At 44.0% G+C, this 19,982-nt stretch overlaps 3 protein-coding genes across 3 annotated transcripts; 2 read left to right on the top strand and 1 right to left on the bottom strand.

Moving 5' to 3' along the window:
• Positions 1 to 332: 332 nt before the first annotated feature.
• Positions 333 to 2,824, top strand: ttc9c (tetratricopeptide repeat domain 9C). Its single transcript, XM_029512265.1, has 4 exons — positions 333 to 433; positions 1,086 to 1,403; positions 1,552 to 1,734; positions 2,227 to 2,824. Exons 2-4 carry the CDS (start codon positions 1,088 to 1,090, stop codon positions 2,382 to 2,384), a joined length of 657 nt encoding a protein of 218 aa, XP_029368125.1. The 5' UTR covers positions 333 to 433; positions 1,086 to 1,087; the 3' UTR covers positions 2,385 to 2,824.
• Positions 1,781 to 14,668, bottom strand: LOC115049757 (uncharacterized). The gene is made up of 4 exons (XM_029512261.1): positions 14,163 to 14,668; positions 7,692 to 7,911; positions 6,584 to 6,838; positions 1,781 to 6,367 (listed from the first exon to the last, which is right to left on the bottom strand). Exons 1-4 carry the CDS (start codon positions 14,352 to 14,354, stop codon positions 3,834 to 3,836), a joined length of 3,201 nt encoding a protein of 1,066 aa, XP_029368121.1. The 5' UTR covers positions 14,355 to 14,668; the 3' UTR covers positions 1,781 to 3,833.
• Positions 14,669 to 16,505: 1,837 nt separating this feature from the next.
• On the top strand, positions 16,506 to 18,301 carry map1lc3cl (microtubule-associated protein 1 light chain 3 gamma, like). The gene is made up of 4 exons (XM_029512721.1): positions 16,506 to 16,762; positions 16,864 to 16,919; positions 17,002 to 17,108; positions 17,358 to 18,301. Exons 1-4 carry the CDS (start codon positions 16,705 to 16,707, stop codon positions 17,545 to 17,547), a joined length of 411 nt encoding a protein of 136 aa, XP_029368581.1. The 5' UTR covers positions 16,506 to 16,704; the 3' UTR covers positions 17,548 to 18,301.
• The last annotated feature ends 1,681 nt before the right edge of the window (positions 18,302 to 19,982 follow it).

The following is a 19,982-nucleotide window of genomic DNA, read 5'->3' as shown; positions in this document are numbered from 1 at the left end:
GTGACCAGGTAGGCTAAAGTAAACAGCCGTCACAGAATGAAATCAGTCATTTCAACTTCAGTAGGCTTTGGCCCAAAAGGCTGCTCAATAGTTTAACAAAAGCAAACTTGTGTATTATATGTCAAGTGAAGCAAACCATGCTGCTCTTCAGTGTTTTTCAGTCATTACTCAAATGACAGCTACAGCGCAACACTGGCTCAAATGAACGAAATGAACGAAGGACTTGAAAAAAGATTTGTTCATTTTTCCGAACGAGATTAAAAGACCCGAGTCGGTAAAAAGATCAGAACTTCCCATCACTTACGTGACGCCGCGTTAGCTGAAGTTTTTACGACTTCTGGAGAAAACACGGAAGTGGCCGACAGCGTCAGGATGGCTGGTAACAGCTAGAAGGAGTTACCGCTGCCTGGTTATTGCCCCGCTGCTTCGTGAGGTGAGACGATGCGTTACATTTTAACCGTCACAAGTTTATGTACCCCACCTTTAAAATGTATTGACACCCTTGTTAGGTGAACGAAAACCAGCTAGTTGAGCGGAGGAAGCGAAGTTTGCTGTGTAACGCTGTTAGCTCGGTTAGCTTTGGCCACAAACCGTTCACGATCTCGCGTTCTTTTAAAGCCGTTACTGGTCGTAAAATGCTGCCAGTAGTGACGTTTCAGAGTATGACGTAAGATAGACAGGAGCCTGGTGTTGCCATAGAAACAAAACGGTGTCCCAGAAACTTACAAGTTAGCTGAGTGGAGCCAGTCAAAGTGAAAACATCCAACCTTAACTTTTCTGCTTTAACGACGCATGTGGAAAATATATTTACTATTTTAAGTTATGTCTCGTCCATCTCTCCGTGTTTAAAACAGAAATTATTATAAATATAAATATTATATAAAATATAATTGAACGCCAGAGGAGGGTTTATTTTATTTTATTTTTTTTCCCCCTTCCTTCATTTATGCAAAATTAGCTAGAGTACTGATGTATTTGGTGAATTCCTTTATAACACACAAAATCAGTTTTGTATGTTGGCAAAATGTACAGCAAGTGGCAGAAATGATGGCTTCATTTACCTGAAGGGTGTCACTCCTCTGCAGAGATGGACAGTGCAGATGTGCAGGGGGCGACAGCAGCAGAGCCAAGCAGCTCTGGACACACGACGACGTATACAAGGTCGGTCTGCTCTTTGCTAGAGGAAGCAGCCCAAATGAAAACAGAGGGAAACTCTTTCTACAAGGAGAAGAACATTCGCTCAGCCATCGGCCGCTATCACCGTGCTCTGCTGGTCCTCAGAGGCCTCGACTCTAATGTCATGTCATCAGTGAAGGGTTTTGGACCCGAGATGCCTGCTCTCACACCTGAACAGGAGGCTCTACTGAGGAACACACAAGTGGACTGCTACAACAATTTAGCTGGTAGATAAAACATCACACCATTATAGCACCAGCAAATGCCTTAAAGCAGATGTGTTCTCCAAAAGGCATGAATGCAATTGATATTGGTAGCTTAATGAAGTAAGTGTGTTTTTATATAATATAAATTTTACATATTTATATGTTTCAGTGTGTTTACTCCAGAGAACGAATGTTGACTATGTTCGTGTAAGGGAGTACAGCCTGCGGGTGCTGCAGTGGCGACCGGGTGATGCCAAAGCGCTGTACAGGGCAGGAGTAGCCACTTTGGAGATGGGAGATGCTCAGACTGCCAAACAGTACCTCATCAAGGCCTGCAGAGAGCAGCCTAATGGTAAGAAAAGGACCAGTACATCAGGATCATCAACAACAGGCCTAAGTCATAGACATTTATTTAAATATCTGGTTTTTTTCGTACTGCCATCACAACAAAATCCAAATCAGCATCTACAGTTCTCTGTCAGTGATACACTTAAACACAATATAACTGTGCACCATACTGTGCAATGTAAAATATAATAGTGTCAAATTCAGACCTGACAAAGACCGCATTGCACTCTGTTAAATTCAATGAGCGTTTCATCACAGTGCAGTCATTCATTTTCTGTTCATATATACAAGACCAAGTAAGTGGCATGTAAAGAGAGTTTTGTTTTTTGCATTTTCCCTTCTTTTGCTCAGGGGCATTCAGCTCTTTCAATTGATTACTTGATATATCAAATCTGTAACACTGCATGCATGATTCTGCATTTTATGTGCAAGCTCATTCCAACCATTTCCAAGTATCCCTTTCCAAAATAAAACTTCTTTATTTTTTCTGTCACAGATGCTAACGTGAGAAAATACCTGCAAAGAGCCGAGGCGAAACTGAATCAGGAGTTACAAAAAGAAAAGGCAATGTATCGAGGCATGTTCTCCTCCAGTCTGAAAAGCAGCTCTAGAGAAGGGATTGACCAAACCAATGAAACTGGTGAGGGAGTTTAGCCTGAAATCTTACCCAGCCAAATAAAGCCTCAAGTTGAGCGAGACTGCACTGAACGGATCACAAAGCAACTGAAGAGTGAGCACATGTCCTGAGTCACTAATGTTATTATGTATACTGAATACCCTTAAGAGGTGAGTTTAGTGGAGTAATGATTATACCTTATACAGTATGATAGGATGTAGTCAATATGAAAGGGAAGATGTTGCTGCCGAAAATAGAAAGGAGAGGACAGGAAGATTAGTTTCCTAGCAACATGGGAAGAGAGCTGGTTTTCTGAACTCAAAAGAACAAGAGTTTGGATCTTTAACAAATACATGGCTCTTTATACACTACTACTAAGTTTCGTTAATGCCTCAATGATTGCAGTTGTGTAATCAGCACTGTGAATGTTGTTTTTGTGATTTGATTTTGTCAAGTAAAATATTTTTTATAAAAAGTGTCAAAGCTCAGATGTGTTTTTAACCACCATTATGTAACATAGTTATTTTAGGCACAGTGCAAGTTTTAGTCATCAGTTTCTTTTATTAGTTGTAACCCATGAAAAGCCCATCCAATATTTATTTGAAAATCCTGAGCACAATATCAAGTTAAAGAGTATTTGCTTGGTTTTGGTCATTGTCTGGCCTATATGATTGTACTTCAGAGGCGATATTGCCCATAAAACAGGAATATCACATTCTCACAATAGCTATAATCACTGAACAGGTTACCGAGCAGCATGCAAAAAGGGAGTGTACATATACACATTCACACTCTTGGAGATACAACCAGTATGAAATTAAACTGCTTATAGCCAATGTTATGGGTTTATATTGAACATTATTAGAATTATATTATTACATTTAAAATGGGCTGCCTTTAGGCAACAAAGGGATCCCAGAATATTTTTCCTGTTGAGATGTCAAATCATTTTAGGTTTGCAGTTCTTGCAGCACCTAAAAAGAATCATTCACCCCTAAATTTCCTGCAGACCATGCTGTATCCAACATTGCTGTTGCTTGTACAATTAGAATTGATATAATTACTAATAAGATTTGTTAGTGATGAAAGGGGTTGGGCAGGACAGTGTAATCATTACAAAGCACTCAGATTTTGTCTTTTTTAGAGGGAAGGTATGAGCTATGTCAATAACACCTTTTACAAAAACCTCACTGGAATGAATGTTGTGAACCAAGAACAAAATTAATTGCAGATTATCCAGACTTGCCTGAGAAGAACTTTCATTATGTTGGTGGTAGATGAAATGACGGGCATTTATGGGCACTAGTATAGCAGGTGTATCTGTCTAATAAACCACAAATTTTTAAAGTTTGAAAATCAAAAGTGATGGCACTCCTTATTACATTAAATATAATACCAACCATCACTGATGTTCTGAACATACCCAATAGAAGAATATTGTACTCAACAAATTATTATTATTATTATTTTTTTTTTTTGTACAAATGTCATTTCTTCGATGGCTTCCGTTTGAGACTCAGAGATCTCATAGAGCCAAACACTCTCCTCCCCAAGTCCCTCAGTGATCTAGAGCGTCGGAGAGGCATCCGTGGAGGAGGGGATGGAGAAAAAGAAGGGGAGGAGAAAGGGGAAAGGGAGTGGCAGCTGCCCTCTAGGCTCTGAGAGCGGGAGAGGTTGAAGAGGCTTGCAGTGGAAGACAGCCGTTTGTCCTCCTCCTTGGCTCTCAGTAGTCTGACCCCTTCATCTTTGCTGATGCCAGTGCCTCCTTGCCCCACGTCTAACGAGGACACCCATTGTGCCCGCTTTGTGGGCCCCTCGTTATGGTTATGAGGTACTAGCAAACCCTGCGACTCGCTCCTGAACAAAGCCCTTCTGGAGAGCCTGAGGCTGGAGCTTCGTCTCTCCCCGTCTTCTTTCCCCCTCTTCTTCGAGAAGATTGGGGAGTTATCTACTTTTGGCCTCTTGTCACTGCTGCCAGATGAAGTCTTCCCCTTGCGATGTTCCCTCCTCCAACTTCCAATGCTGTTTCTCCTCCATCCATAGCCATACTCAGCTCTGTCCATCTCCTCCCGTTCACTCTCTGACTCTTTGCCCCAGATGCGTCCCTCAAAGCCTTTCCAGAGTTTATTGGTCTTTCTTGGTGTCTGAGCTGCTGACAGCCCTTTTTGCTCTTCCTCACCCCAAACAGAGCTGTACTCATCTCTCTTGGCATAGCTGCTTACTGTGGCTGCCCTGATCAACTTGTGAGAGGTATGCTTTCCTTTGTAGAGCCCTTCCCCTTCTGCTCTCTTCCACCTGCCATTACTTCCACTTCCTCCTCCACTTTGACGAAGTGAACCACCTCTTGGCTGGATTCCGCCAAGACCCAAAGCGGAGGTCCTGTTATTGTTGTGGGGCAGGGAGCACTGGAAGGGTGTATCCCGACGGAAAACTGAGAGAGGGGTGGCACCCAGTGGGGAGGGCTGGAGAGGCCGGGGAGGAGAGCGACCCCTAGCAGTGGGGCGGGAGGCAGGGGAGGATGCAGTGGAGGACGGAAGGTCGGATGGAGAAGGTATTTGCTGATAGTGGCAGTGTGAGGAGTGGTGGGAAGAGGGAATATGTTTAGACTGGTAAGGGTGTATGGGGCTGCTGGAGTGTGAGAGAGGAGGGGTGAGACTGGACTGAGACTGAGGAGAATGGGTGACACTAAGGGATAGCTGGATTGGTCTTTGGGGGTTTAGGTCAGTTAGTTTAGTGTAGTCATATGACTTTTCTGGTTGGGGAGCCAGGTGAGTTTTACTGTGACCCCTCACCTCACCTGCTGAATCAGTTTGAAAGCAGTCAATATCAAGCTCCACACCTTGTTCCATCAGTCCAACCACAACAGCTCTCGACAGGCCAGAGAGGCGGGATATCTCTCCTACCATGGGGGAGTCTTCACTTAACTTGGGACTGGAGCTGGAGTCTTGGATCAAGCTGCTACGCTGAGACTCAGGAGCTGAAGAAGCATTCGTACCAAATAATGATGGTCCTGCCTCAGCTGGAGCACCGCTACTCCAGTCTAATGAGCGGCAGAAAGCTGAAGATCCAAAACCAGTACTTGTTCCAGAACCTGAAGTAACTTCAAGGGAACTGCGGTGAGTCAGGCTGCTTGGACAAGTTGAGATGCGGGGCCGAGCTCGAAGTGCTGGGGTGGGCGTAGTGGATGTGAGTGATGTAGGAGCTGGAGTAAAGTCACTTCTCAAAGCTCCATAACTGTCATTTTTTGAATTGTCCGCAAGTCCCCGGCTAGAATTCAAACCTGGGGCCAGGTTCAAGTTGAGGTTGAGATGCAGATTAATATTCAAGTCCTCTCCAGTTGCTGAAGGAAGGTTTCCAAGGTTGATTGAGTTTCTAGTGGCCTTTTTTCCAGTGGTGCTAAGGCTGACTCGAGCTGAGTTTCCCAGCAGTGACTTACAGGGAGTGATGCTTGCCCCTGGCATTGAGGAAGGTGTACTTCGACTCTCAAAGGCAGAGAGGGACTGGGTTGAACCATGACTTTTGCCAGGGGTGCAAAGACCTCTGTGCACGACTGGACCAGGGGTGACAGCTGAGGTAAGATCAGAGGTCGAAGAGGTTACCCGACTATGGTACTGTTGAGCCAGGCGAGAGATGTACTGCTCCAGTTGGGTGAGGGATGACAGGGTGGGAAGCTGCTGAGGCTGAAGAGGCGGAGCTGGATCAGTATTGGACCCTAGTTTGTCATGCTGTGGTCCTTCAAGACTCTGAGAGGCTGATTGCTCTTGGCTCTGGGAGGTAAAGAGGGGGCTCTGGAGCGCGACAGCATGCAGCGGGCTGGGGTAGGTGTAAATCTCTTTGGTCCGACGGGACACTAAGTCAGTACAGTAGTGAGGGTCCAGTTGGGGTTTTGGATGTTGGGAGGAGGTTGGGGTAGAGCACGATGGGTCAAAAATTCGGAGGAGGGAAACAATCACGGAGTCACCAAGTCCTGAGCAGAGGTCAGACAAAAATCCCAGACCAATTGCTTCAAGGTCACTTGGAACTGCAAGAGATGAGAGAGGAACTTCAGACATAAACATTTTTTAGATATTAGATTATCAATCACTCAACATTCACATACTCTTCCCCCATATCAACTGATGTTGGCAGGCAAAACTGTGCTTTGAACTACCTGCAGCTACAATTTCTCAATTAGCTTCAGCATAAAATGAAAAGTCATATTTATTTGGAATGATTCAAATTATCTCCACCAGCTCACCTGAAAGTGTGGTCCCTTCTATTGGTTCCTCTTCCTGGTTAATCTCCAGCACAAGCTGGTCCTGTTGGTTCTGCTCATGATCCTGCTGCTGCAATGCACCTTCAGACCACAGGGAGTCAGCGTTGTCAGAGGAGGGAGGAACCTGCTCCCACGGTTTCAGAGGTCGAGCTGGTGGCACTGGTCCTCCTTGGGGGGCATCGCTGGACACAGAGTAGCAAGAATCTGACAGAGAGCTACCGCTCACTGAATAGAAACCTTAACAAGAAAGAGGATACAAATTCAGAAATGTACCCATGATACTCATTGATGCTAACTCAGATTTCTAACCTCTCTGGATGTTCAGTATAATAGCACCCGTATTTAATTCAATTTATCATGAATTCTGTTTATTATTAGAGATGATACTTCTCCCCCTAGTTGGTTGTTTTTATCAGATTCATTCCAACAATGTTGTTACCATACAGCACACATTTATCTTTTACGGGTTCACTTCTACAGCTCTTTTTTTGGTAAGTCTTTCCAGACAAATGTTTTCAATACCAACAGTGTTTGGTTTGGACGCATACAAAAAGAAATGGATAACCGGTGAGTCAGTAAAAAACAGCGAAACAGGGACAAGACATCGCCTACAGAAACTTCATTGGCATAAATTCCAGGAGAAAGGCACCATTGCACTGGATCCACTGTTTAACAAACATAGAAAATGTGGGCATCTCTAAAAATATTTATTGATGATTGATTTGTTGAACCTAAAAATACTGAAACAATACGTTCAAGGTTTGAAGGCAGACTCGTCAGAAAACAAGAGAAAAGGTGTGAATGAGCGCATTGTTGGGACAGAAAGGTCTGAGTTGGGTGGAGATCAGGGTTAAAATGAAACTGGATAAGAGTTTGGCAAGAAAGGCTGAACAGTTGTCAACAAAAGTCAGCGCCAAGTCACACAGAGTGCAAGTAAACAAAAGTTTGAAAAAGAGTATAGTTAATGTTTAATTGGATTTCTCTTCAACGAACTGAGCTAACAGAAGGTGACAAACTGTTGGTCATCACGCAGGTCAGCACTGTTATCACTCACTGTCCACCATTTTAAACAATGAGTAAACAATTTTACCTGAACTAGGTCTGGAGTCACTGTCCACATGGACCATACCGCTGGGGTCAGGTGTTGGGGGAGAGAGCAGGTCAGAGGGAGTGTCCCAGGACAGAGTAGACCAGCGGGAATGATTTCCCCTTGCCGATGATGAGAGGACGGTCCCGTTCCCCAAATTACTGCCACAGTCCTCTGGGCTGCTCTGACAGGGCAATACCATTATATCTGAGGCAGGGGGAGCCTGAAAAAATGTGATAAATTATGGCTGGGGAACAACATTTTGAATTCTATGAAATAAAATTCTCCAGTATGTTTGAGTATAAAGATACTGTGTGCATGACTATATGTTCAATGTCTGAAAAGTCCTCTTTACAAAATAAATCAAATACGAGAGATTTGTATTAAAATCAAACGTTTCCAACCACGCAGAAGACAGTATTTATGCTGTTCCACAATATTACAGTTTGCAATTACCTGGATGACATTTGTTCTAATTTGGTATGGGTATTATCACACAGTGGGTTTAATGCCGGGCATTACTGGCTGTGAAACACATAACAGGGATTGTTATGTAAAGTGACATTTCATCACTTCGGAAAATATTTCTGTGTGATAATCACCACTGACTCAACTTGGAACACTCCTTTTCAACCCTAATTTTTGAAAACTGTTGTTTTGATATGACACTGTAATAATAATATATAATGTATCATCTTTTTTATATATATGAAATAGCAAATCAACATTTATAATAAAACAATGACTTATTCATGAACAGCAACACAGTCCAAATGTCTTGACAGATTATGTGATCAAATTGAAAGTCACTTCTAAATCTACCTTCAGGTCAGATCGCTCTGTTCATCAGATTTACATCCACTGCATTTAACTTTGCCTCGCAGCTACGCATCATATCACAGAAAACCACTCACATGTAATACAATGATTCGACAACTTATTTTGTTGTTGTTTTTTTATTACAATTCAGTTTGAATAATTTTTTTAAATCTTAATTTTGGTAACACCATAAAATGATGATAGCATTACAATATGACACGTTTTTGTGTAGCTTGCTTTCCAAAGGCACAAGTATGGTCACATCACCAGGGCTGCCAGTACTGTGGGTGAGTGTAGGACTGGGGATTATTTTTAAAGTCCGGAAAATGGATGTAAAGTTAAAACATAAAATCGTATTTCTGTCTGAGATCATCTCTGAATAACCTGTAATAACATTACTTTCCATTAAATTGCTGACAGGTACACACCGTCCTCCTCCACTACATGTTCTTATCACCATTGGCAATAAGGCCATAACTAAACGCACAATGGCAGAGACACAATTAGACCCATGTGAAAGGCCATGTAGCATTGTGTGTCCATGATATCATTTACGAAGAACACACCCATGACGTCACTCCCCGCTTACCGTAACAGTCAGGAATGAGGCCCCCTCGCACAATAACAAGAATAGAAACCACCCTGTCAGGTTAGCAGAGTGCCTCAATTTCCCAAATTAGTAAAGGCCTGGCTGAGAAATCCCCCTCCTCCAATTATTCACCAAATCCCCCTAACCCACCCCTCCAGGACAGCAGCCAAGAGACAACAGACACTCTGTGAGTGGCACTGATCAATCCTCTTGTTACTGAGGAAACAATACAGGTAGTGAGTCACTGCTGGGAAGACAGGAGCAGAGGGGGCTTCAGGAGATAATGGAGGAAGACAGATGACGTAACAAAGAGCAGCCGGAGTGACAGAAGGGTGGGGAGGGGGGACTAAAGAAGAAAGAGGGGAGAGGAAGGAAAATTCAGACTTTGACCTGTTCTAAGCTTATCTCTGCTCTGAGAGAATGGGGAGCTTCAGCTCACTCCTGTCCTCTATTCCTGTTTTTCCCCTCTCTCTTCTTCGCTCGTAACCATAAACCCGAAACCTAACCCTAACCCTCTTTCTTGTGAATCTAATGTGAGACGTGGCTGAGTGGATGACCAAAATGAGCACGAGTGACCAAAAAAGAGGCAGAGACTGAGAAATAAGAGTGTGAGTCACTGATTGAGTGAAGGCGGTGTGGAAAGGGAGGGGTGAGTGGTTGCCGGGCGAAAGAGAAGGGCATCTTGAAGGACCCCGACCTCCCCCACACTCCCCATGACAAATACCCCCCCCCCCCCCTACTGGGACTCCTGTAATATCCTTGGAGCCAGCCACCCCCTGCTCACCATAGCTACAGCTGCTCGCTCTCTAACTCTTGCTTGGTTCTCCTCCCACTCACAAACACAACAGCACAACAGGCCTGGCGAAATATTTAACTCATCTTCAGCTTGAACGCACACAAATCCAGTCTAGTTGTGACTGTCGCTCACATGTATGTTCTTATGTTTGCTCTGCTGCTAAATCCCACTTATTGCATTCCCCCACCAACTGCCGTAAAAGCACACATTTGTGGCTCCAAACATATGCAGGACTCAACTTAGGATCCCTTATTTAACTACAACACTTTATACATTTCCTTGAATATTTGCATACTTACTTAAGCACACAAACCTCCTCTGCTCTGTATTATCCCTCAACAACATGATGCATTGCGCATTACAGGGTATAGCGTTACACAGCGACTAGTGCGTGATCAAATCATAGGCGGATGGTGGGGGTCTGTTCAGACTCTGTAATATGATATTATTTCATGTGAGGCAGCAACACAACCCCTCTTTGAGAATAAGTAGGAAAGGAAATGAATAATAATGCAACAGTGATCAGTGTTGCTCAGGCTATACACCGGCCGTAACAGAGGCCATGCTGAAGCTAAATAATTTGGTCAAACAGGATGGGATAAAGCGGTTGTTTGGCAGAACGGATTCATTCCACACGGCACAACATTTACTGTTTAGTGTATTTAACCCTTTCATGCACAGCGGTCACTGCAGTTGACAGCTATTCAAAGCTGTTTTCTCCTATATGCATGAGTCTTGATGTCAAAGTTGTGCATCAGTCTCTACAGTGGACGCTGGTGTGTCATCCCATACGCTGCAACTCATTGGTCAGCTGTTGTGAGCGCAAAAAAAAAAAAAAGGTCCTCAAAGCCAAGATGGCCGACAGAAGGCCAGAAGTACAGCGCAAGGAAGGAACGTCTGTCCATTCCTTCTATTCTAGCAGACCCCTGCAGGTTAAAAAAATATTCACGTAAACCTATTTTATTCATTATTCATTTAAAAACATAATTCATCAGTTAAAAGTTCAAAAGCACCTTGTCCAGCCTAGTGGACAACCACCAACTCCGTGAAAAAAATGAAGCTCATTTATTTATTTTTCATCCCTAGAGAGAAAGAACACTCAAGTAAAAAACACTTGGGGGCAAAAATGATTCGCGCATGAAATGGTCAATGTGCTCGTGAAATTTAAAAACATCAAATATGAGCATCTTCAGCCTCTGCTGTGTGGAGCGGCGCACTCCACCTTCACTGAAACAGGTGGATCTTCGGGGGATCAGGGCCCTGAGGCCACGACCAGAGACAAAAGATGTCTCACTCCGCAAGTCAGAGTAATGGTAAGATGTAAGATGATGCTACCAAGGACTAAACCTAATTTAAAGACAGGCTGCCTTCACTGAGAGCACGCAGTGTTGTAGCTGCAGCAGACACAAACAGGACGACAGAAGGCAAAAGAATTTCACAGTTAATCAAAATAGATTATTTAAATTGTTTCTGTCGATCAATGACTCAGCTAATTGTTGCACCTCTATCGCCTGTGAATTGTTGGTAGCACTTGTACTTTTTGCGCTCTGATGGACGAGGGTTAGATTTTTGGACACTAACTTGGCATTGAAGCCAAATCTGAAAAGCAAGGAGAGCAACAAGAAGGTGTGAAAATATCACAAATGGAGAACTACAAAAGTTTTCATCTACTCTTTCAGCATATAGATAATCATTCATTTAGAAACAATGTTTCCATTTTTTTAAAAAGAAAGAATTATCTAAAATATTCAAACAAATCTATGAAAATTGAAAGTGTTTTCTTTGCGTAATGGTGAATAAGCATCATTTTTCGATTTCAGTAGCTGTTTTTCACCGACAATGGAGCTCATCACATGGTACAAAAGCTGAGAGGAGTTACTTTATATTGCATTTTCCCAGACAGCCATAAGCCTGACCTGCCAAATGTTGATTTGCACAGCTGTACTATCAAAGAGAGGAAAGGTGAATCATATTTCAAGAGTTTAATTCCAGAAAACTAAAACGCCGGCATTAACAGGGAGCACATTATGTTATGAGTTACCTAATCAGCTTACAAACTAGTTACAGTTTTGAAAGCAATAATATGTTTCAGGTAAAATAAATACAATGTAATGAAATGTGTAATGTAATGAAACCTTGACATCTACACTGAACCTGTCCACTTTTACAATAGAAAATGGAACAGCCTGTATCCACGTCCATTCTCTCCTTCGTTTCATCGCCAGCTGCTGCAGAGTTTGAACTAGATGTGGTCATTTTTCCAACAACAAGAACAAAAATTTGTCTCCAGTTATGCAAATGTTGAGTGTGTGTGCACTGGCGGAGGCCAACACCGGGCAGAGGGCAGAATGCCAGCCTGCTCTGCTTCACTGGTGGCTCCCTTCAGAGGTGAGAATGAGCAATGCTGCTCGGCCTCTCCACGGGATGTCTCAGCTCCGCAGGAGGAACCACAGAGGAGAAGTTGGCAGGTGGGCGGTGGGGAAGGTAACACATTTTGAGCTGCACTCCATGCAGGTGCCCTCACTAAGCTGGGCCTGTATATACAGTCCCTGCACCGATAACAGCAGATCTTATTATTTCATTTCGTTTTCCTGTGGCCTGTGAGGAATATGATTCCATGTTTTGTTTGGTCAAATTCATTTACAGATCTCTGAAGGTGATCTCAGTGGTGGCCTGGTTAAAACAGAACATGCACTGATGTGCTGCAGGCTTCTGACTCATACCACTCATTGGTAACAGGCACACTTACATCAGTGTGATGCTGCTCTGTGCAACACGAATGTGATAAAGTATGTTACTTTCTGTGGATACAGTTAAATGTAATTATTCTAGCAAACAATGACCCATTTATTGTAATACCTGTGGTAAAAATCTCCCAACTCCAGGGGATCCTGAACACGTGTCACTGGATTGTCAAATCTGAGAATGATCCAGAGATAATCCACAAGAGAGTGGCTCAGTAAAAAAAACAAAAAAAACAAAAAAAAACCAAACAACAAACGCCTGTCGCTGCTCTCGCCAGCACACGCAACACAGTGAAGCCGTGCACAGCTGTAGTCCGTTTCTGAACATAATGTGAGTAACTGAGGGACTACGAGGTGGCAGGTGGATCTGAACTGCGTGCCTCAAAGCTGCGGACCAAGATCACAACATTTATGTGTGAGTTTACCACCACAAAACACGGAGCAGAGCAGAAAGGCCTCACTTCTGAGAAGCTGCAGATCGAGATTGTCTTGTCAATATTCTTTGGGAGTGATTTTAAATGATGAATCAATTATTCAAAATGTGTGGTGAAAAAGGAGAGACAGAAGGGGTTCATTCTCTTGTTATGCTGTGGAAGATGTCATTATTTTTTTTATTGACTGTGTCTGTGCTATTCCCTCATGTTCCAACTAGAAAAAGCATCAGGAAAATATTTTCAAAAGCCACAAACAGCTCCAAACCTAAAGCTCTTTGGTCCATGCAACACAAAGAAAGCAGTAAACGTCATATTTAGGAGGTTGAATTGAAGGAATACTTGACAAATTGATTGAACCAGTACAGGTACTCACTATTCTGTGCCGAGAAAAAAATATCCTCCATAGATACTTTCCATAGATTTTATATGCTTCAGTTTTAGTACCTGCTCAGGAATAATTCAGCGGAGCCGCCACAGTCTGGATGGGACCAGTTTGCATTCTGTCCTCTTGTATTACATGTCAACACACATTCTCCACATTCCCATCACAAAAAGACCTGGTGTCCATGTCAGGACCAGGCTGGGAAACATCCCTGTCCTGTTAGTTTGAAGATGATCCCGAGATCACACAACCCTAACCCTTTCTGAGGAGGTCACACACACACACCTCCTGCCTTTCACTTTTTTTTAGCTGGGGGTTAGATGATGCAGTGTGTGTTTGCTGCTTTGTATTAATCGACAGTCTACACCTGATTTTTAGCGCCTGTGGTATCCCGCTGCATCCACCCTCATAACCTTGAGGCACAGGGCCAAGCAGACGGGATCCGGTCCTGGTACACTGACCTCGATGACATTTGCTCCATGTGCTGCTGCTGCTGTGTGTTATGATCTCACTGCATGCTCGGATGCTCTCTGGCACCATCTCAATCAATTTGGTATTCAGCTCTGAGCCCGGAGCTGCCAGGCGCTGATCAGATCTGCCTACTGAGCCGCAGAGGGACCGGCTTGTTGGCAGATCACCGTCGTCCCCGCATCCATATTTAATAATCAGCTCATGTCGAGAGCCGTGAGCTGGCAGCCTCACACACTGACCTGTTGCCTGCGGGATGTGGCGGGGCCATGCTCGGCTCGGTCCTCCAGAGCGGCGTCCACCATCTCCAGGTGTCTGCACCTGAGCAGCTCCAGCTCCAGCAGCCCTGCCAGCGTCGCTTTCAGGCGCTCGCCGATGCGGACGCGCTCCGTGCCCGACCAGAGCGAGTTCACGCAGCCGCGGCGGCCGGCCATCCTGGTCGAGGCGCCGGCGAGGCGGAACGAAGGCGCACCGCTGACCGCGGCTCCGTCACGGCGCAAAGGAGCGGAGGGAGGAGGGCTTCAGGGTCCGGCCCCAGCTCCACCAGCACAGGCAGGTAACATCGGAGCCGCTCGGTTTGCTGCAGGGTTAGGGTCAGGGAGATAAAGCCCTCACCATCTGCACCGTGCCAAGCAGCCTTCAGCCTGCAAGAATGAACAGATCCAGCGGAACACGTCTTCCCCTAACCCAGGCTTGCTCTCCTACAGTCTCACATCATGGCTCCCCGGGCCGGAGCAGCCTACATGGTGCCGGGCTCCGCACGCTGCGTCCCCGATGAGACAATGCTTCAGCCCGGCGGAGGGTGAGAGCGTCACATGTGGGAGCGGGCGGCGGGAGGAGGAGCCTCCGGCCCGGACCTGCTCTCACATTGGTCGGGGAAGTTTTTCGAAAGGACGCACGGAAAAAAAAAAATCATGCCAGAGGACAAATACTGTTCCCACAGTTAGTGGGGGGATGTAAGTGTTTCTGTGATCAGCTTCTGCTCGAAATTCACAGGAAACTGCTTATTTAGTTATAGAATTGTTGAGTTATATTTTAGTTATTGGCCGATTGAAGATTTTCTAATTCACGACAGTTTGTGATCCCTTTTATACAACAGCTACACCAGAAGGGTGCAGCCAGATCCACTAAAGGCTGACTGAGGAGTCAATCAAACCAATAAAAACAAACAAGCAAATAAACTCCAAACAAACAAACAAACAAACCAAATTACACCTTAAAATCTGCATAATCTATTGACTGTATCCTAAAGCTGTCTCATAATATATGATGCATTACTAATGATTCATTTATACTTCTAAACAGAAGGTAGGACCTGTACAAATGAAAAAAGAAATTTTGTAGGGGACAGGTTACACACATTGCAAAGAGAACCTGAAAGTCAATGTAAGACAGAAAGATTGTGAGCTTGTTTGTCGTTGAGCTCCAAAACATGCTCAACAATTTAATCAGCTTCAGACTGTTTTTAGAGGAATGTAAATCCTCGGTAATTTTATGGGCAGTGCATATATTCTGAACGTCCACCCAGATTTTATTGTGATTCATCCCAGATGTCAGGTTTTAAAAAGCAGTGGGATGTACAGCCTCTGTTGGAGGAGTAAAAACGGAATTATCATCAAAACTCAATTGTGGAGAAGCAGCTAGAGTAAAATAAAAATATAAAATATTCAGTTCTGTTCTAAATAAATTCTGTGTGACAGCTTTGACAGGTGACGGTTTATGTCCGTGCCTGATGTCGACCAGCAGAGGGGGATCTTCACATGCAGAATGTCCTCCCTCCCCTTTTATGCCTCTACAGGCTACTGGGGATCAAACTACTAACCCGACTGTGAAGAAAGTCCTGAAGAAGCAAAAGTATCACCACTAAAACTCACAGCACGATTCACAGCGATGAAGTGATCCTTTCTGTTCCTGCACGGCCACAAGTTCCTAAAGTTCTCAGAAAAAGTCCAATTCAATAGCAATACATCTACACCCATCTGCTGAAAAGGGTAGTTAATTATGGGCCACTTTCACTTTGAGTTAGATAGAAGGAAAAGCTGCTCTCAGTAAGGAATCCACCGAGAAAAACTTTCTCCTATTTGGTCTAACAATTGTTAGAGCGATATCCCATCTGCTCCAGTCTAGAGATTCTGTATCTATAAGAGACATTCATGATATGGTGGTGATGATATGACCAGGAGGCCACTATGTCCACCAGATAGGGAGGTCAAAGGTCAGGAAGTAATGAAACATGTTTGTGGGTTTGGTTCATTTTACTTAAATCTTATCATGAAAGAGGTACCGGCCACGTTTGAAGAACGGAGGATCCTCTGGAGTCTCTGTTTGTAAGAATCATTAATGTCATGTGCTCTTTATTCTCTTCACACGGCGGGCTTCCCTTATTGCTCGACTTCCCTCTTCTTCTGTGTTTGTGTTCCTCTGTGTAAATGTGTACGTGACAGCAGCGCCAACATCACAAGCAGATGTGAGAATGCTCCAAGAGATAACCAGTATATGTGATTCTGGCCTGAAGCAGCGATGGCGACAAGCACACACATACACACGCGCTGCCCAAGTGGATGAGGAGTGTGTCTTTGTTTGTTGGTGTCACATTTCGACTCCTCCCTGCCCTGCCTCCTATAAAGCACCACCGGCCGCAGCAGCTCAGTGGGGTTTGCTCACTTCCACCCGAGGGGACTTCACCGTCAGCCCGGGCAAGACCACCAAGCCGGCGCCACCAGCCGCACACGCCTCCATCACCACTGGTCTCTGCAAACCGCCCCAGGCAACAAACAAACCAACATGGCTCCATTTGAGAAATCCATGGAGATGATGCCCTTCAAGCAGAGGAAATGTCTCGGTAAGTCACACTACCTTTTAATGCTCTGAAGCTGCTGTCTAAATGCTGTGCACGAATGCTGGTTTTAAAAGCATGAAATGTGTATACACATTTCCCTCTAGAAACAAGAAAAGATGAAGTGTGCAGCATTCGGTCTAAGTTCCCCAACAAATTGCCAGTGAGTTCTGTTACTTCACTAATTTACACGATTGTTTTGTTTGTTTGCTGGGTGTTCCCATCAGATGTGTTTTTGTGTCCAGGTGATCGTCGAACGTTACGTCCGTGAAAAAACTCTCCCCCTGTTGGACAAAACAAAGTTCCTGGTTCCCTTTGAGCTCACCCTTGGTCAGTTCCTCTGCCTGCTCAGGTAAACCATCAGGGGCTGTCAGACATCTGTAATCACTTCATGTCCAGCATGCATCTGATGCTTCCAACCTGATATTCCGATTTCGAAACTCTCTCTCCCACAATTTCACCTCCGAGCTGTCAGATTTGCTATTGTTCTCTCTGAGTTTCTCCACGCCTCTGCCTCCCTCACACCGTGTTTGTTTTGTTTGAAAGAAAACCTGTGTTGTTTTCCATCATTCATCCACCACTGTCTTTTTCTTCCTCTCAGAAATAAGATTGCCTTGGACCCTACCCAGGCCCTGTTTCTGCTGGTGGCGGAGAAGAGCATGTCCTGCATGTCGTCCAGCATGGGAGAGGTTTACTCCCGCTACAGCGATGCTGATGGCTTCTTGTACATCACATATGCCTCACAGGAGATGTTTGGAGCAACTCAGCCAGCGGCCAGGATCCCCCGCTGAGCCTGAACCAACAAACTGAACTGAACCCAGACCAATGATGGGGCCTCCACACAACCAAACTGGAAAAAAGGACAAACTGAGCCAGAAACTGTTTTGTCCAGTTTTTAAGCCCAAAACTGCATCTCAGACTACCTCATGAACCATAATGGTTTTAAACTAAGTAAATAAGTATCCTTCCTATTGCATTGGAACCTCAACTGGCCTAAACCAGATTGATGAGGACAAAACTCACCCTGATCAAGAATTTGATAGACTGATGGATTAATGGACTGGCTCTTTTAAGGCTTTGTTTTAAGAGACATTAGGAGAGAAAGTAGAAAACTCCAGATATGTGCTTCATTCCTTGATATAAAAAAATAGATAAATAAATAAAAATCAAGGGGAGGCAAAGGACTCTAAGTGTTGCAATGATATTTTCTTGCCCCAAAATCTTGTAGAAGATGTTAAACTGGTGAAGTTTTTTCCTTTTTATGTGAATCTTCAGGTCAAAGATTCAAATTTTTATCCTTCAATAACCTCAGAAACTTTGAGCTGTGGTGCAAACAAACTAGTTTTACATAACTTCATTGTCAGTTTAGGGTAAAACCAGTCTAGCAGACCCATGATTACCACCATCAGCAGAGTCTTGTTGGTGATCAGACCCTTTCTTAGCACTTATCTCCCCCTCCCTCCTCTCTTTTGTCTGATTGCCTCGTCGTCATCTTCCCTTGAAAATGTGACATTTTTACTCTGGACTCTTGGGATTGTTATTGTTGCTCTGATATTCTGTATCCAGCATTCAGTATTAAAAAATAATTTTAATTTATTGACTCTGTGATGTTTGCTCACTTGGAGAGTTGGCTCCAATAAGCGACAAAGTGAACAGTGGCCTCAGTTCTTCCTGCTCCTCATATATAATAATAAATCTCATAGTATCAAAAACCGACTTTGTTTCTAATCTCCTTTATGGCAAAGTCATGTTACACTTGATTGTCAGTTATTTCAATGTGTACTAATATGAGTTGTACTTGCATGAAGGTGTCTCATTCCTCACCTGACTGGGAGTAGGCACTCCCTCCTCATGACAGTATTATATAAACCTGACCCAGTCAACTACTAACAGGGGTCAGTGTGTCAAAGACTTGGGTGCCAAGGATGGTTATTTTTAAATGTGTTAGGGACAAATGCTGCCCAAAATACTGAGAGCGGGTGAAATAATGAATTGGTAGAGTGATGGAAATACAGATGAAAAACAAAGAAAAAGAAAAACAGGGAGAAGCTGATCTCCAAAAACAGGCGAAGGAAAAGGAAGGAAGAGAGGAAAAGAGACAAGGGGTGGGAAGATAGTGACGTCCTAAAAGAGCAGGACAGGAAAATGGACACAATGTAAAGCAAAGATATACAGTGGAAGAGGGCGACAGCTATATAAACACACAGAAAGCAAGACACTCGCAGTCAGACTGAGTCTCACTTCACACCACTGTGGCCATTCCAGCAGCTTTCTGCCAGCATATTCCCATCAGCAGGAGGCCCGGGGCGTCTTCCCACCGGGATGGCCTGTTCTGATCACAGACAGCAGGTTAACTCAGGGACTCAAGTCTGTTAACAGAAGATGCTCTGATACTAAATTGGCACTCTAAAGACATCTCTATCAAAATGCTCACCTCGGCTGGTGTCAATCTGTCATTACTCTCTTTTTGTTTTTTTAGGGATCACAATTGAGCCACCAGTTATCAGCAGCCCAGATAAAAAAAAAAAGGTTAAGTTGGGTCAATCTGACTATAAAGAATGTTATTGGGTCATTTTTCACCAGTGCACCACGAGTTCACAGTTCACAGCAGCATCAGCAGAACACAAATAACACAACCTCACATAGTACGACTGTATCCAAACACTGTAACTGTAATAACTTATCAAGACACAAGAGAGCGCCTCTGGACTTTATCTGAACTGAAATGTCCCGCTGCCGTGGACATGATCAGGTGAAAGAAGGCTGAGGATGCCACCGGGTTCCCTGATGACTGAATAATGGGAAAATGAAATACTCAGCTGAGGTTACATGGTCACACAATTCCAAACAAGCAGCTGATGTTTCCAAGTTGAAGATGATAGATGTGGAAGAGTGAAAATACGTAAGCACACTTGACCAGACAGCCAGTGAAAGATTTAGGACGGGAACAGGATATGGCAGGTCCTGGCCTGCATCAATCACCTGGATTATGTTCGCATTAAAAACAAGGATCACGAGGGGGAAACATCATTTAGGGCCTTCAAATTTACTATCAAACAACGCTGTTTTACATTTTCCCACATCCTATTTGAATCATGCAAACGTGATGGTAGCGTAGACTCAACCTTGTTGAGGCTATAATGCAGGACAATATCACCAAATTCTAAGCAACCAACTCCACCTCTATTGAGACTGAACGTCTGACATATCAGAGTCCTGGCTTTCT

Source organism: Echeneis naucrates, chromosome 10 (assembly GCF_900963305.1).
Source record: "Echeneis naucrates chromosome 10, fEcheNa1.1, whole genome shotgun sequence".
In the NCBI taxonomy this organism is placed as follows: Eukaryota; Metazoa; Chordata; class Actinopteri; order Carangiformes; family Echeneidae; genus Echeneis; species Echeneis naucrates.
Note: the sequence above shows the minus strand (reverse complement) of the source record. Positions and strands in the feature narration are given on the sequence as shown.

Coding starts and splice junctions, on each gene's coding strand:
- ttc9c (XM_029512265.1), top strand. CDS start 1,088: ATGGACAGTGCAGATGTGCAGGGGGCGACAGCAGCAGAGCCAAGCAGC. Junction 1,404..1,551: donor CTGCTACAACAATTTAGCTG/GTAGATAAAACA, acceptor TATATGTTTCAG/TGTGTTTACTCCAGAGAACG. Junction 1,735..2,226: donor CTGCAGAGAGCAGCCTAATG/GTAAGAAAAGGA, acceptor TTTCTGTCACAG/ATGCTAACGTGAGAAAATAC.
- LOC115049757 (XM_029512261.1), bottom strand. CDS start 14,354: ATGGCCGGCCGCCGCGGCTGCGTGAACTCGCTCTGGTCGGGCACGGAG. Junction 7,912..14,162: donor CCACATCCCGCAGGCAACAG/GTCAGTGTGTGA, acceptor ACATTTTTTCAG/GCTCCCCCTGCCTCAGATAT. Junction 6,839..7,691: donor TGACTCCAGACCTAGTTCAG/GTAAAATTGTTT, acceptor TTTCTTGTTAAG/GTTTCTATTCAGTGAGCGGT.
- map1lc3cl (XM_029512721.1), top strand. CDS start 16,705: ATGGCTCCATTTGAGAAATCCATGGAGATGATGCCCTTCAAGCAGAGG. Junction 16,763..16,863: donor CAAGCAGAGGAAATGTCTCG/GTAAGTCACACT, acceptor ATTTCCCTCTAG/AAACAAGAAAAGATGAAGTG. Junction 17,109..17,357: donor CAGTTCCTCTGCCTGCTCAG/GTAAACCATCAG, acceptor TCTTCCTCTCAG/AAATAAGATTGCCTTGGACC.